General features: G+C 44.0%; 1 protein-coding gene across 1 annotated transcript in view; it reads left to right on the top strand.

Moving 5' to 3' along the window:
* The first annotated feature begins 1,320 nt into the window (after positions 1–1,320).
* The window catches only part of quob (quattro b), a 28,083-nt gene continuing 12,584 nt past the window's right edge, over positions 1,321–16,819 (top strand). Inside the window, exons 1-6 of the mRNA XM_084464148.1 lie at positions 1,321–1,463; positions 11,080–11,277; positions 11,889–13,464; positions 14,584–14,775; positions 15,162–15,285; positions 16,683–16,776. Of these exons, the coding sequence (XP_084320274.1) occupies positions 1,461–1,463; positions 11,080–11,277; positions 11,889–13,464; positions 14,584–14,775; positions 15,162–15,285; positions 16,683–16,776 (2,187 nt within the window). The 5' untranslated portion in view covers positions 1,321–1,460. The remainder of the gene's footprint in view (positions 1,464–11,079; positions 11,278–11,888; positions 13,465–14,583; positions 14,776–15,161; positions 15,286–16,682; positions 16,777–16,819) is intronic.

Here is a 16,819-nt window from a genome sequence, read left to right as displayed (position 1 = left end):
CGGGCATTCTGCTGGAGAGAGAGAGAGAGAGAGAGAGAGAGAGAGAGAGAGAGAGAGAGAGAGAGAGAGAGAGAGAGAGAGAGAGAGAGAGCCCTGAGCAGACATTGGACTTCTATGAGTGGTGGGAGAGAGAAGGAGAACGACTTTACTTTCACTTACAACCCCCCCCCCCCCCCCCCAGCCCCTCTCCCCCACCTCCCAAAAGACCCCAATGATTAAAATAGAGAGACAGGGGCCCATGTTGGAGGGGTTGGATTTCTGTTGCTTCCTGATGCTGGGTTAAACTGAGTGTGTACATAATGTCTGCGCAAATCCGCCTGACATTGCAGAGAAAGATTCAGCATGAAAAAAATATATAAATAATATACATTTTCTGGCATCCATATATGTTCAGTCGGGAACATTTACGGACAAATACTCAAAATGTCTATATCGAAGTTATGTGAAAACAAAATAATACCACTTTTTATGGAGTGGAACTGACAATCAACATGATCAATCAATTTAGGATGAGTCAAAATGGTGTTGTTCCATTTTTCAACCGAACATGAGGTCCCCAGCCTTTGAATACTGTGGCAGACACACTGCTGGCATGATCACTGTGTTCACACATATGGGTTTACAGACACAACAAAGGACAACAGAGTGTCCCAGATTGAAAAACTCTGAACAAAGGACATGAACAAACGCATATGTTCTCATGCATTTGTGTCCACCTGTCTGTATTTGTGTGTGTGGGTCCCACTTTGTCTTTTGTTGTGTCTGTGGATCCGCCTTGGGTGTGAGTAAGAACTCCTGAATGTGTGTGCGTGTGTGTGTGTGTCTGTGTGTGTCTCTGTGTGTGTGTGTAATGTGTGTGTGTGTGTGTGTGTGTGTGTGTGTGTGTGTGTGTGTGTGTGTGTGTGTGTGTCTCTCTCTCTGTTTGTTTGTTTGTGCGTGTGCGTGTGTGTGTGTGTGTGTGTGTGTGTGTGTGTGTGTGTGTGTGTGTGTGTGTGTGTGTGTGTGTGTGTGACAGATAGAAGACTGAAAAGCCTGGAGGGGGATTTCCTCTGAAAGGGAAAGATTTTCTCCTCCCCCTCTCCAACACTCTCTCCCTCCTTCCCTCCCTCCCTCTTTCTCTCTCTCTCTTACCCCACTTGCTCTAAGCTCCCAGTGTGGTGCAAGCAAGCACAAGAGGAGCTTGAGATTCAACAGGCAGCCGAGAAAGTTAACTGTTTCTGTGCAACTCCCTCAAACCTCTGTCTGCGTGTGAAGAATGGGATCTTTTCGTTATGTCCTTCTCAGACAAGGCAAGCGACCCTCATGTGGATGTACCTGAACTAATATGAGCGATTGAGGTTTCAAACAAGGAGTTTAAGTCTCTCTCTCTTGCTCTACACGGAAGATTCTCTGGAGACAATGAAGAAGACTTGAAGCATGATCAAACTTTCTGTTGGCTAGGAAGAGACACCACTGCCAAGATGGTAAGATTGACTTCACTCCCTCAGTTGTTGTTGTGTTGGGTAGTTTCAGGTCCTTGAATTGATTTTCTGGTTGCACATGGCTCTGTTCCACTGACCTAGTGACAGCCAGAGCTACCACATTTGTTTTGGTTGTTCCTCTCTCACTCTGTGACCTCTTCGCTCATGCATGTCGGAAAAGTCTGTTGGTCGTCATCATGGCTAAAAAGAAAATACAACTTTCTGTTACATTTTACTGCTGAAAGAGGATCTCGAGTTGTCAATTGTTCTTCTGCAACTTCCCTCTCTATGTCTTGAGTTTAATTCACAGCATAATTGCACTGCAGTTAAGACAGGTTATTACTTATTCATGAGTGGTTAAAATGGCAGATAACCAGTATTAACTTGTTGTGTATTGTTATCCAAACCTGCTGGGAGTTGGGACGTCTCTCACATTGAATGCAGCTTTCCAAGCAAGAATGCCCACAGTGAGCGTGAGTGTCGAGGGGCGTGCAGGCTTTTGTTTTGTTGCTCTGGCAATGCCCCGGGCCTTTTGATGGGGGGGGTTAATTAATGCGAATCGCTTGCATACTTGGGCGGTACATTAATGGGGTGCTCCAGGCATACAGATCATGCCTGTCATTGACCAGAAAGATGTTGTTTATCTTTAGAGTCTGTTCGTACGTCAAAAAGGCTCTTCATTTTATAACTGTGGTGCAAAACTTGTGTTGATGTTCGACTATAATTCACAAGCGTAGTAGAACCACAGGAGATTGCGATGAGAGGAGAAGGGTCGATCTGGAAGGATGTGGCCAGTTTGAACTTTTATTGGACACTATAGCAAAGTTTGTTCAAATGTGGTCATAAAACATATAGCGGAGGATTTGAGGCAGTGATATGATTTATTCCTGCAATAACATGTGTTTCCAAAGCTTGACTCTCTCTCTCTCGATTGAGAGTATGATGAATGATGGGTTTAGCACACATTTAGAAAACACGTCCAAGCATGTCCGAAGAGTGAGGGTATCTAAGTGAGCAGGAAGCTTGTTTTAAAAAAGGAGTCTGCTCTTTCTTGGCAGCTCTTCATCATAACCAGCACTCTACATTGACCCGTACGTTACGTCGTTTCTCCAGACGCTGCTGCTTCCCGGGGGCCTCTCCCTCCGTCTGACCTGAAGTTATTGCAGCCTATCTGTGAAAGCTATTAGATTACTGTACTGCACATGGCCTAGTATTTCTATCTAGGACAAACACTGCGTTACTATGCACATACTACGTATTGGCTGGGGTGACTGGCAGGTACTGTTAGGGCAGCAACAAGGACAGCAATGTCAGCCAGGAGTCACATTAGGGAAAAACTGCGCATTTTGATCTAGCACATGTACAGGAAGATAGTGAAGTACCGGTCCACCAAGTACAGTGCACTGCTGGTACATTCAGGGTTCTGTAAAAGTGTGCACAAGGGGAACCTCTTGAAGCTGTTGCCTTCTTCTCCATTATGCTATCTCGCTGGGTCATTATAGTATACATTATGCTAATAGTCTTAAAAGCTTCAGTTTATCCACTAATGTCTGTCACCACATCACAGACACCAAGCTTCCACAGCGAACAAGCAAAAAGCATAATAGAGATGACTATAAAATGTGGGATTATGTGGGATATGTCAGTTTAGAGAGTGAACTATAATTAAACTATAATTAAACTAAGGACACATTTAAGGGAAAAGAACACCTTACAATTATGTTGTTAATTTACTGGTCATATCTATGTACTATTTAGTCAATTAGCATACGGTTTTATCGAAAGGGTATTTACAGGGAATTGTAGTAAAGTCTAGAATGTGTTAAGGAAGGGTAGGCATCCTGGTAAAGTATAACTACTGGTGGACCCTAGTGATCAAGTGTGTGTGTGTGTGTGTGTGTGTGTGTGTGCGTGTGCGTGTGGACACAGCATGAGAGGTGAGAGGACATGGTGTATCCTTATTAATAATAGATCCACGCTGGCCTCTAACCCCCCAGGCGGGGGGGGGGGGGGGGGTCACATCTGTGTCTCTTTCTAAACATACCTCATCACAACCTCCTTTGTCCTGATTGAGACCGTTAATCACATCGCTACAGTAATTATTTGTGCTCCGCAGGCAACTGAATAACAATACCCACACAGGTCTATACTTAAAGTGAAGGAGATGATAATAGTCAGGGGCTGAGACACAGAACTATTGGATTTAGGCAAAGACAGGGTGCAAGACTTATACGTATGAGCACAATCAAACCAATTGTTTTCAGCAAGAATAGGTAGTTGCCAAAGAGCCATGCAACTTTTGTATTCTAATATGAAAATGTCTTTTGGGTGTGGTTTCCATATAAGCCTGTACAGGTTTCTGCTGCACCCACACATGTACTTTGTTTTAGCACTACGTGTTTTTTTTTATACTTGTATATTTGAAATAAACTAAACTAAACTGTATATTTTCAGCCTGTTTATTTTCTCGGGATCCTAAAAGTCTTAAAAAGTGGGTCTAACCTCAGGGAGTGTGCATTTTTCAAACGAGAGCTTTTCAAGAGATTCATGCCTGCTTTGATGGGGCGAGCACACAGAGCCATGCCAACACTGCAACACTATTAAACAAAAGCTAGAGTTACCTCCAACAGCTCAATCTCATTCCTGACTAAGGTCTGCTCATTATTATGGTTTGAGATTTCCCTTCCCATGGAAGCCCTGTGAGGCCTGGGATCTGCCTTCCCTGTCTGTGATCCTCCAGATGTGGAGGCCCACATGCAGTCTTTTCCCCGGCTCACCCACTGGTTGGATCCTTGCTCAAAGCCTGCTGCTGGGCTCGTTCAACACAGAACCGCGACCATGAATACATTCATCTTCCTGCATACAATCGAATATCTTACAACACACAAACCGTTCGGCAAAGCCTCGTTGGTGGCATTATTCAGGTTTTATTCTTCTTTATCGGTGCTGGTGTCTTCTCTTTCCGTTCACAGGCCTATTGAGTTAGCTAGATTGTTTGCAATTGTATGAAAATCAAGAAACTCCTGTTGACTCAACAGACTTGAGTCAGCAGGGTTTGTTTTGTCATGTTCAACAGGTTTTGACTTAGAAACCTTGATCATGTTGTATTGGAAATGGAATGCAATTGGGCATTGGGTTTTGCATATCACATGACCAATGCAAACTATGAATGACTTTTACAGGTTTTTATTAAATTTTACAGGTCCCCCCCCCAGCTGGCCTTGTTGGGATATAAAGTGAATGTTTGATTCTGTTTCCTTTTGTTCCAAACCATTGGTCCAAGGTCAGGAGGCTCCAAAAAGCAGACAATCCTTCTTGATGTTTATAGAGTAGTAAGTACAGTTCACAGTGTTGGCCAGCTCTTGCATTTAACAACACACGGATGCCATGCCAACAGAAGCATGGATCAGGGCTGGTAATTATCACAATTATCACACACTGCCTGAAAATCACTCTCAGGCAGTCTATTCTCAGTCAAAAGAAAGGATACAAAACCCATATTCCTTAGTCGGGCACAGGGACCTGTGAGCTTTTAGCTCATCATCAAGGGGGGTCCTGCCGAGCAACACTACTGTTATAGCATAGCACTCACAGGGTTAGGGGTTTGATTCCCATTGAGGCCATCCACGTATGGTGTTGTAAGATGCTTTGATGAGCTATATATTAAGGGACTAAGGGACTAGAGACTAGGGACTAAGGGACTAGAAACTATGGTACTAAGGGAGGGATTCACCTCCATCATTACTGGGGCACACTTCCCACTCACATATGGGGAAATGAGGGCCTGTAATCAACCTAACCTGTATGTTTGTAGTGCCTCCGGAGTACTCCCACACACGATGTCAACCTCAGCAGTGAAAAGCCACGGTCTGTGGAGCTGCATGCGACCTGCCTTAGTCACTGTGCCACCGTAACTCTTGTACTGCATGATTCATCAGAGCTGAATATTTTATTCAGTACTCTAAAAATATGTTGCCCTATGTTAGCCTGTACAATGAAGTTTTTTGTTGGTTTCATCTGCATGAGGTAAAGAAAAAGCATTCTGCCTCTCGCATTTCACACTTTTGAAGCGTGTACTGACTCGACATCTTGCTCATGATTCAAATCGAATGCACTTAATAATTCTGACATGCGTCAGATGCAATTGCACAACTGTATCAGTACAACTGAGTCATGCTTCCAGGGAGAGAAAAAGTAAATTTTCAAAGTTTGCGTTTGACCTGCATCACCAGGAAACAGACCTGGTATTTTGTCTGGAGTCCAGCACTCCTTGCTGCTCAGACCTCCCCAGCTCTCCAAAGCTTTGGCCCAAGAATATCAACAAGACATTGGCTGCCACAATCAGTCCCGACGGCTCTGCTTATTGCAGTAGCCGTCTAATGGATGGCTGTTAAGAGTTTCGTCTCACAGGCGTATTTTATGGGGCAGACAGTCGAGTCTGAATGGATTAACAACATCTTCGCTCAATGGTGTGTTCCCCTGCCAAAGAGACACACATAAAAAAAAACACCAGCATTGTGTCACTGACCACCAGGAGTTGAAAACTTTGTCAGATGGAAACTTGGAAGGAATTGCCTTCTTCTTAAAGTAACATTAGCATTGTGTTATTCTATATATATATTTTAACTAGCTGCATGAAGAAGCCTCTAGCTCAAACAAGTTGAATCAAATCTTTAAAAAAAAATCCTCCTCCCTAAAACACAATGGCCTTTCATTGATAACATCTCCTGTGGTATTTTTTGGACATTATCATTTTGAGGATGAAAAGGCACATTTTGAGATTTCTTCTCCCTTCCCCACCCTTTGTGCACACAGTACATAATTGGCTGTTGTTATGTCTGAGTTTATTTGGTGTTTGTGGCTCTTGGGTATGTCATGTCGGCAAGACAAGATGTATATCCACCACAGTAGTTCGCTACACCTCTTTTGAACCTTGCAACTATAAAGTTGAGTTTAGTCATGCATGGTACACCTCTTAATTGGTTGGTTGGGTGGTTACCTCATTTGGCTTGCGGCTGTGGTTCCCCTTGAATAAACATTTTAACATAGACATTTTACATTTTTCAAGTTGCGAGCGATCTAGAAAGAGATGGTGGCGTACTTTTCATACAAACCAGTAGGTTTGGATGAAGCTAATCCTAATGATAATTACACTGCACACCGCAAACCGACTTTAAGCCTTTGACCTTTCGCTGCTGACGGTGCTTAAAATACTGACACACACACACACACACACACACACACACACACACACACACACACACACACACACACACACACACACATACACACCCACACACACACACACACACACACACACCTTGACAGCTTGTTTACACTGGGGCCTAAATCTGGGTCCTGACTTTCTTTGACCGTAGCCCAAGGCAAAACACAAAGAGCCTGTGCAGAGAAAGAAGCCTGTTATTATCTCTCCCATGCTCAGCACGGTGAAAAAGCGCCCAGGGCCCTTTCTGCTGGCGGAGGTGGGGATTGTGGCAGGACAAAGAGGAAGCAAACCTTCATAACAGATGGACCTCTATCCGGGTCCTCTGACATGTCAATCCACGTCAAACAATGATCTTTGTTGGCTGGCTGACGCTGCCCAAGAGGCCGGCTCTGGCTGAATAGAATGAAAGCTTGTGGGCTTCGCGCGACAATAGTGGGCCGCGGTACACCCCTACCCCAGCACCACAGCAGGCCTTCTTGGGTGTAGAGGCAGCGGTGGAATGCAGTGGGTCAGCTGGCTGTAGATCAGACCGTCTTTAATAGAGAGATAAAACGTTTTTAAAGGATTTAGGCCTGACCGAGCTTGACTCCTCTTATGGCGGCCAGTGAAGTGGAACTGAATTTCCTTGGCAAAGAGAAGCATGCCAACTCCTGTGGCTGTCAACGCAGGGGGGGGAAACAAGTCGTGGATACATTCATACGTTAGCCACTCTTATGTGTTATCTTTACGACGTTGGCGAGTGGATTCAGGCCCAGAGTGTTTAAAAGGGTCGGAGAGAGGAATGTTGGGGGAAACTGTTCCATCGCCAGGATGTAGACAAAACAAGAGATGACCTCACTTCCATTTCCTCGAGTTGCAACTGTTTATCTGATACAGTCGGCCCATAAACAAGAATAATTATTGCATGCACATATACAAAATGTACAACGTGACAAGAGTGCTAATGGGGATGCTATCAGGATGTTCTGGAGAGAACAGCAATCTGTGATCAAAACAGACCGAACCAAGCTGTACGTCATGTCAAGTTTATTTTTCTTTTTCTTTATCACATTTACAGTCTCGAAGGGCTTCACGGTCCCTTAGGTTCCCATTAGTAGACACCCTTCACAACTCTAAACTATACAGGTCAGCAAAGACAAGCAACACAAAATAGTCATCATTTTTGGTTTAAAGCAAAAAATGAAAGCATTCAGACTTTAATAAAAACGAAACAAAGGAGGTATACGGTTCCTGTCTCTGCGGCATGCTGTCTGGCCGTTTGTCAGATGTAATGGAACGTACAGAGTAGCCGGCCAGTCTGAACTGGGTCCAGTCATCTTATGTTTATGCTCTCTACGCAGGGTCTTGCACATATGGATTTCACTTCCAACCACCCATGGTGATGCTTACATTCTTGGATAACAGTGCATGCATGTTTGTAGGTTTTAATTAGAGCTTTGTTTCATTGTAGGAATTGGCTTTTTATTGCCACCAAGGAGTCTCAAATATAATATGCCGTATGACTCACTGTTCAGCAACACCTCTGCGCTCTCTTATTTTCTTTGAATTATCAGTTAAATAAAATATTTGTATTTCAAACAAAGACACTTCTTTGATAGAATTTGCCTTCAGTTGACCATTCCAGACATACAGTAGAGCCTGTACTCTATGACTGTACTAAGTCATATACAGCAGTGATGCATTAGAGAGCAAAGCCCAGGTTTTTTTCTTCTACAGCTTCATCTATTATACAGATGTGTTCAATCTAGAGAAAAATGCACTATTTTCTGAAGAGGAAATGCTATTTCGTTATACAGAGATACAAGAGGAAGTGGACAAAAAGGATGAACTAATCTGCTGATACAACACAATCCTGTCTTTGATTGTGATATTATGATACCTGGATAATACCTGTTCAATTGATTTCAAGGTGGAGTGTGTAGAATCATGTGGCATCTAGCAGAATGGACGTGGCAGAAATGTAATATGATATTCATAAAAAGGTTTTTAATTAGTGTATAATCCCACAAAAAAAAGATTAGTTGTGTTTTTGTTCACTTTTGAGTGAGTCCTTTATCTCAGAGCTTGTTCACTTGTTGCTATAGTAGCCCAGAATTTTATACCCGATTTTTAGCCCAGTTAAAAAAAACGAATATACACCTTACAACAGCTTACTACTACACTACACTACGCTACATTACACCTTTAACTATGTCATGGGAACACAAAAACTAAACATAACTACATTTTATTATCATCATTCCAAGAGTTGTTTCTGATTTAAAAAAAATCCCATAACCTAACTTGCAAAATGTAGAAAGACCTACTGTAGCTTACAAGCTTACTGTAGTATTGTTGACATGTCGTTTGAGGTTTTGTGGTTTGTTTATCTGTTCTGTCTTTGTTTAACCCCCAAGCTGAACTAAATAGTATAGGGGCCGGCAATCTCTTTATCTAGGCCAAAACGTGGGCCTGTGGAGTGCTTTGACACTCTAACTTGACAGAGAGTTATATAAATAAACTTGGCTTACCTTTGAAGTCCCTTTGAAAGCAGCAGTAGTGCAAAAAAAGGAAGCATATACATATACACTTCACACATCAAATGCAATGTCTTCTTTGTAATATAATATATATATATATAAATGTATGTTTCACTGCTTTTAAGGTCTGCTTCACAGCATTAATGTCCAAACAAGCCTGGTGCCTGATGTGTGACATTCTCATGTTAATTAGAGTACCAAGTGTACAGTAAGTGACCTATTGTAATTCAAACAGCGGTAGTTGACAACAGTCCTCCAAGAAAGTAGTCAGACATGTTAATTAAGCAGCATCCACCATTGCGATTGTACTTACTGACCACGCATCAAACAATATTTCCTTTTTATTTTTCCATTAATCTCTGTAGAGTTTGATTTTATTCAATTTGACTATTTTTCCCTGATTGGGGTACTTATTTTGTGTGTGGTATATATTTTACTGATAACTAGGAGGCTATAATAACCATATTTGTATGGTGAAGTATTTTTTTCTGGTGGGTGTATTTTACGACGAGACGTTTATTGTAATCTACATGATTCAAGATGCTACACAGAACACCACCAAAAAAAGTCCCATTTCCCTCCCACTGTTCTGCCTTTGTGTGGCTCCCCATTGCAAACCCTGGTCGAAGAGGATGGCTTCAATCTGGTCCTCCCAATTGCTTCCATGTGTTTAGTTTGGACTGCGTCCCGTAGCACAGCTGGTCCTAGTCACATAGCTGGGACCCGGTGGTTGAATAGCCCATTTCTCATAAGCATGCTGATCTGAAGCAGACCATGTTATGTGGAGTGAGCACGAGAACCAAGCTGACTTTTGACTTGAGAAGAAGTGTCTTTTTACATGGGCTCTCTCTCTCTCTCTCTCTCTCTCTCTCTCTCTCTCTCTCTCTCTCTCTCTCTCTCTCTCTCTCTGATGCTGTATGATGGGGACCATACGATTATCTTTGTCTTCTCCTTTCCACTTGAATCAGTTCACAGTTCTGACCTGTATCTACACACCAGAGTTCCAGCCTAGATCAAATCTGGTCTTCTTGGCCAAACATGAAACAATCTCTTCATATTCAGTTAAAGACAGATTTAATCATCTCCAGATATAGTCTTGGAGATCTGTAGACGCGGGGGGCCGAATCCCTGGGTGCTCTTAATTAAAGGACAGTTTTAAATTTTCTTCCTGGCCGTATGTCGGTTGAGAGAGCAAAATAATTATGAGACAACTTTGAAAAGTGGAGAATTGATCTTGATCTTTGATGTCTCAGCCATGAAAGTGTTACTCGTTGTTGCTAACTGACAATTGTTGGCAGCTAAAGTAGGCTATGCATTTTTAGGAAAGGTATGTCAGAGTTTTGGGTTTCCAGAATGTAGTCAACTTCACTTTGAAGCATTCCACAGTAGTGGAGAGGTTGGGAGGAAGCCAGCCATTTGTCTTTTTAAATTACATTCATTTTAAGTTATATTTTGACATAGCTCTATTTTCTTAAAGAATGAGGCCAACAAAAGCTACAGTCAAAGAACAAAGAACAAATACCTGTTCCCAACTAGCCACATTTCAGCCTGAGGAGTCAGTAGTCAGGGAAGATAGCAGGCTAGCATTGGATATGCATTGATTTTAAATTCTTGCTGACATTTTTTTTGCATGATTACTTAAATTCAGGCATTATTTAATGTAACAAGTAAGCTTTATTATTTAGACGTTAAATGTTAAAAGGTATGATAAATTCATGTTTTTTTCATTTGATATTAATCTACTATAAATATTAAGTTAAAATAAAATGAACTAGTAGAAGAAAAAGGTACGATAATTAATTTCAACTCAATTCAATTCAACCCTGCAGACCAACCGTCTAATGGCAGGTTTCTCTTCCCTGGTTCCATCTAGAACCCACAGTCTCTGGACTCATCCATCCAGAGCGCTCTGTCGGCCCTCTTCCCTCCCTTCGAGGCCACCGCGCCCATCGTCCTCAGCCAGCTCTTCCGCACCATCGAGGAGCGTTACCACGGCGACGCCTTGCAGTGCCTGCTGGACTTCCTGATCCCTTCCAAGCACATCCTTGAGAGCGTGCAGCAGGCGGCATGTGTGAGTCTGAGTGATACATATACTCGTGAAATGCCCACTTGCTTAACCTCCACCCCCACAGGAAAATATACACACTGGAATGTATTGGTATGCGGCCCCAAAGTGTTCTTAATTGTTTATTTTCGGTTCTAAGAATAGCATTGTTGTCAAATACACCATGATAACTACAGCATACTGCAGATTTCCTAATATACTTCAATGATATTTGAGAGAGAAAGGGATCATATAGACTACGCCCTGACAACAATCGAGTATATAAGAATGATGTAGCCTAGTTAATGTGTGTGTGATTATTTATGTGTTATTAGTTGTGGCTTTTAGGGTTAGGGTTAGCGAGCGAGCAGTTCATTGTTAACTAATTGAATTAGAGAACAAAGAGAACATCATGAATCAAAGTCAGTCTTTTTGTATCTGTTTGTTCCAGGAAGAAATTCTTAGAAGAAAGGATGTAGATATCCCTTCACATTTCTTTGAGTTATATTCTAGCTCTTAAAAAACACCCATAACATTCCAAGAATGGAAATTTAGAAAACCTCTCCCCCAAAAATGAATTAAATAAACGTGGAACTTCCTTCCACTGAAACATGTGCTTCTCATATCTTTTTTCCAAGGCTGCCTACTCGGATGTCATTTTCTGCCATGAGGGTTGGCCACTGTGTCTGCATGACCAAACGGTGATCCACCTCGCTCCCCTGAACCCTCTGCTCCTGCGGCCATCGGACTTCTACCTCCAGGTGGAGCCTTTCGGGGAACAAGCGGCACGAATCGTCCTCAAAAGCCTCCTGGCCGAAGGGTGTCGCGAGGTGGAGGAGACCCCCATACTGGAGACCTCCTACCCCTGCATCTTCACGGAGGAGTGGCTGCGGGACATCAATGAGGGGCGGCATGGAGCACCTCTGACGCGCTGCTTGCTCTCCACCGACCAGGGGGTGATAAAGTTGCCCTGGGCGAAAGTTGCCATTCCGGAGTTCATAGAAAAGCCTAAGCCCACTGTGCCAAGCTCGTTCCTGCTCGCTCGGGACACACCTCCGGAGCCCAGGAGGACTTTGGTTCCATCCCATTATAACTCGTCCACCTTGCCAATGGAGAGCTTGGTTCTACCAAGGAGGGACAGGATCAGAGCGTCTCTGAGAATTCCAGATGACTCCTCCAAACTGGTCAAGGTACACGATGACAGGCCCGCTCCCAAAACCTGCCCCAAACCCTCACCCAAGCCCATTGGTTGGGTTTCACCCAATACCTGGGACTGCCAGAACTATCGGGAGATAGAGGGCGACTACGTTGACCTTGTCGATCTGGTCAAGGACAAAGAGGCTTTGGCTAAACTCGACAACCACCCAAACCCCCCTGGTTCCATCTCTTTCAAACCCGTCCGGCCGCCTCCGCCTGTACCGGTCGGCAACGGCAACGGTCCTGGTGGACGCAGCCTTCGGTACGGTGAAGGGGCCTTTCCACCTTGTAGCCAGAGGAGGTTGAGCTACGAGATGTCGGAACAGGAAATGAAATGTAGGTACAGGGATTCTTACACGGCGGCACTGAAGAACCCTGTGGCGTTTGAGAGAGGAAGTGCAGAACTGCTTGCCGCTCTGAAGGAGTTTGGTCTTCATAACCACAAAGACTTTGGTCCCAAGGGCAGATTTCACACTCACGGAGATCCTCCCGGACACTCGTTGAACCGCTGTAATGACATTGAGCCAAATAAGGAGCCCCAGCGACGGAAGGCATGCTGTCGAATGCCTGAAAACGTGGAGTCCCACGGCAAAGAACACAGCGGACGTTTAGTAGCAGAAACTCTGACCAAGGAATTACAATTGGATGCAAAACTGGCCTCAGGTGGAAGTCCTCGCCAGAAAGTACAAACAGACATTCTTATCCCCCATCAAAAAGGCCATGGATCTAAAGGTCAAACGAAAGCCAACGACTCTACTGTGGAAAAATGTGATGATAACATTATCCCTCATCACAAAGCAGAAGTGCTGAAACCACCAGTGAAATACAAAGCCAAACTCAGGTCTCTCTCCACTGTGTCCGAGTCACCCAAAGGGAGTCCCATTCTCTACAAGCTCAACAACAGGAGTCACAGTGACGTTTGCCCTGAAATGATTCCTAGCATCATGCTACACAAGCAAAATCCCAGCTTTGGTCTGGCAACTCAAAAAGAGGAAATACATCATTCGCCCAAAAAGGGTAAGCACCGAGATGATATTAGATGACACTTAAAGAAGATAAATTATTTTTACAGGAAAGCTGAAATACAGACAATGACATTTTCCTGTAAACAGCCCCCCACAAAAAGTTTGCACAATATTCACTCATAAAAGTTGAAGGTTATGGCCCATTAGTCACATTAAAAGGTTTTTAGCCCTGAACAGTTGATTGAAACCTCGACCATGACCCCCAGGGCTCTTGGGCGGGGGGGTTCTCCATGGAGGGTCATAAAGGCTCTTTAGAGAGACGTTTCAAGGGGGCGTAGAGGGTCGCGCCTGAGTATGATATTCCCCAGGGGGAATTTCCTCCTCTGTTGTTTGGCTTCCTGAGCTAAACGATAAAAATTAGGCACGTCATTCTGTCTACAGAGAGTACAAAAATAGCGTTGGCACGCTACAAAAAGTCAACGCAGCATCTATCAGGATATAAAATGAAGAGAAAGCCTTGGTTTTTCTATCCTAATCTAGGGAGACAGCATAACATAGCAGGCAGGAAGAAAGGCTGCCTCCCTGCCCCCCCCCGCCCCCCCCACCCCCAACCCCTACGCCCTCTCCACAACACGCACCACCCATCGGCATGCACCCGTGGGTCCCGGGAAGGGCATGTAGAGATCCTGACTGAAGACATGCTTGTCTCAGGCTATTAAAGTAGCGAGCGGAGGGAACACAGCCCTGCTTTGTTGTCTCTAAAGAGGGACCAATTAGGACGTCCAAAATCAAAGCCAGGCGTAGTAGGCTGGCCCTACGTCGTCGTTTGCCTTAGGACCATGGCCAAGGCTTTAAAGGCTGGCTGAATTTCTTTATGCGCCCGATGTCTTCTGTCTATAAGACTGACTGCTACTATGATGGCTACTCATACAAACCATTTATAGCTAAAGAAACCCCTTTAGTGTGAGCAAAGGCCAAAGATCACTGGAGAATAATGTCCACTTACACTCACAGCCAGAAGACATCCTCATAAATGTCCCGGAGTGGTCATGATACATAATATACACTTGCCCCCCCCCCCCAGGCTCATGTATTTAAATCATTCTGTATTTTTTTTAGCTTAGTGTGCATTAACCTTTGGGATAACATGTGGAAACTTCTTGACCTGCAGACCTCCAGTCAAACAACAACACAGACGGATCATATTTTAAGCTCCACGACGTCAAGGCGGACAAGCCGCTGCCGTCCCCTAAAGAACAACGGCCGTCCGTTTGTCCTGCCGTCCCCTCTGCTCCTCAGAGCCAGGAGGCCACTCTGAGAAGCATCGTGGGGCTTCTTCAACTGGGCACCATATGTTTACCAGGTACCGTGAACCAGTGTGTCACATCACATGGTATTTCATTTTGACATCGCTATCTCAACGACAAATAGTGTTAGCTTTATCATTAACCATTTGACTTTGATAACTTGGCCTTGATATTAATGCCCTATATTTTATTCAATACATTTATTGCATGACCAACTGAATCTAAGACTACCAATGCCTAGCAACACATGTGAAATCCAATTCAACTATGAAATTCAATTCTATGAAATTCAATGTGCTTACTATGATAAAAGTGCAAATCAGCATTTGAAGTATTAAAATTAAAAATCATTGTTAATTTAATTATATTGAAGCAGTCACACCATAGTGCCTTTCTTCTCTCTTTTTTCTCATTTGCGACTCCTCCTCCTGTCAATCTCAAGGAGGGCGGGACAAGACGGGTCGTGCGCTGCTAGAAGTGCACGGGGACAGGGCTATGTGGACGGCACCTCTGGCCTCAGCCCCGTGCCTCTGCAGGCTGATTCTCTACATGCACCTCATACCAAGGTACCTGGATGATTGTTTGAGTTATTTAAACTTCTGGGAAAATCTGTCCTGGGGTTGGGGGTCTTTTTTTTTTTTTTTAATCTTTTTTTCTTTCTTATCTTGCTAAGTTAATTAAATTTCCGGCAAGCTCTATGTTTGGGGTCCCATTTCAGAGGTTTACATTGATTTAATTTCAGGGAAACTCTGCGAAGGTTTTGGAGTTTGTTGAGGATGTGATATGTGATTCAGTTAGGTGAATGACAAGGGAAATCGGTACTCAATGAAGTTATTTGGTTTCATTACGACATTCCCGGTAAAACGTGATTCAAAAACCCAATATTTGTGATTTACCAAATGTACTAGATCTCACAACCACTAGAGGGCCTCATAATACTGTATAAAATGCCCAGAATATGGGACTTTCTTTTTTCTAGTGGACACTGATATGGAGAAAGCTCAGCGCCTTCATTGCCGACACAATTGGCAGTTTAAAATCACTATCTTCATTTTATCACAGTCAAATCCAATCTAGATTCGCCAACTACAATTTTATCCACCGTCTATCAGTGCATTGTTAAAGCTATGTTAACCCCCTTAAAATCCACTACAATACAATTTTACAGCACCTTGCACTTGCAAGGTGCTGTAAAAGAGAACTCCTCCCCATGTTAAGGACCTCACTCACTTCAAGGTGCCATCACAATAAACCGCAATTGGCGGTCTTCCTCCCACCGTGGTTACAGCCCATTCTCACCATAATAACATGAGCTGGCTGTAGGCCGCAGCCACGCAGTCTGCCAACTGTCTGGTATGTGACGCCCCGCTAGACATTTCACGTTGGGACTCACGCACTGGTAACCCAACACCAGGCCATTAAGAAGGGTGTGTGAAATTGTCCGAGTGAAATTTGGAGGAGTGGAAGAGGATATTGTGTGTGTGTGTGTGTGTGTGTGTATACACGTGGACATGTGTGTTTGTGCGTGCGTACGTGCCTGCATGTGTGTGTATATGTGTGTGTGAGTGTGTATGGTTTTGTGTCTGCATGTGTCTGTGTGTGATTGTTTTTTTGTGTCTGCGTGTATGCATGTGTCTGTGTGTGATTGTGTCTGTGTGCATGCATGTGTCTGCGTTTGTGCATGTGTCTGTGTGTGTGTGTGTGTGTGTGTGTGTGTGTGTGTGTGTGATTTTGTGTGTGTGTGTGCGTGTGCATGCGCGCGCGTGTGTGTGTGTGTGTGTTAGTCTGCGTGAGTGTGTGTGTCTGTGTGTGAGTGAGTGAGCATTTAAGAAAGCGAGCGAGGGAGAGACATGACCTGTGAAGGAGCTGAGAGAGTCTAAAAGCCTCTTGATCAGATAAGGGCTTCTGTGATGAAGTGAACGCGTGCCAGCATGCTCGCTAACACGATTCCACTCGTACCCAGGAAAGAAGTCCGAGATTTGGGCATGACACTTGTGATCGACGCCAGGAAGCGGCCTCCTCCCCCGCTCCTCTACAAAGCCCTGTTGATGGCCCAGGTTAGAACAATTCACCCTCTCTCTCTCACACTGTCTCCCTTTG

The sequence above is a fragment of the Micromesistius poutassou genome (genome assembly GCF_964030765.1).
Source record: "Micromesistius poutassou genome assembly, chromosome: 2".
In the NCBI taxonomy this organism is placed as follows: domain Eukaryota; kingdom Metazoa; phylum Chordata; class Actinopteri; order Gadiformes; family Gadidae; genus Micromesistius; species Micromesistius poutassou.
This window is presented reverse-complemented; position numbering and strand designations above follow the sequence as displayed.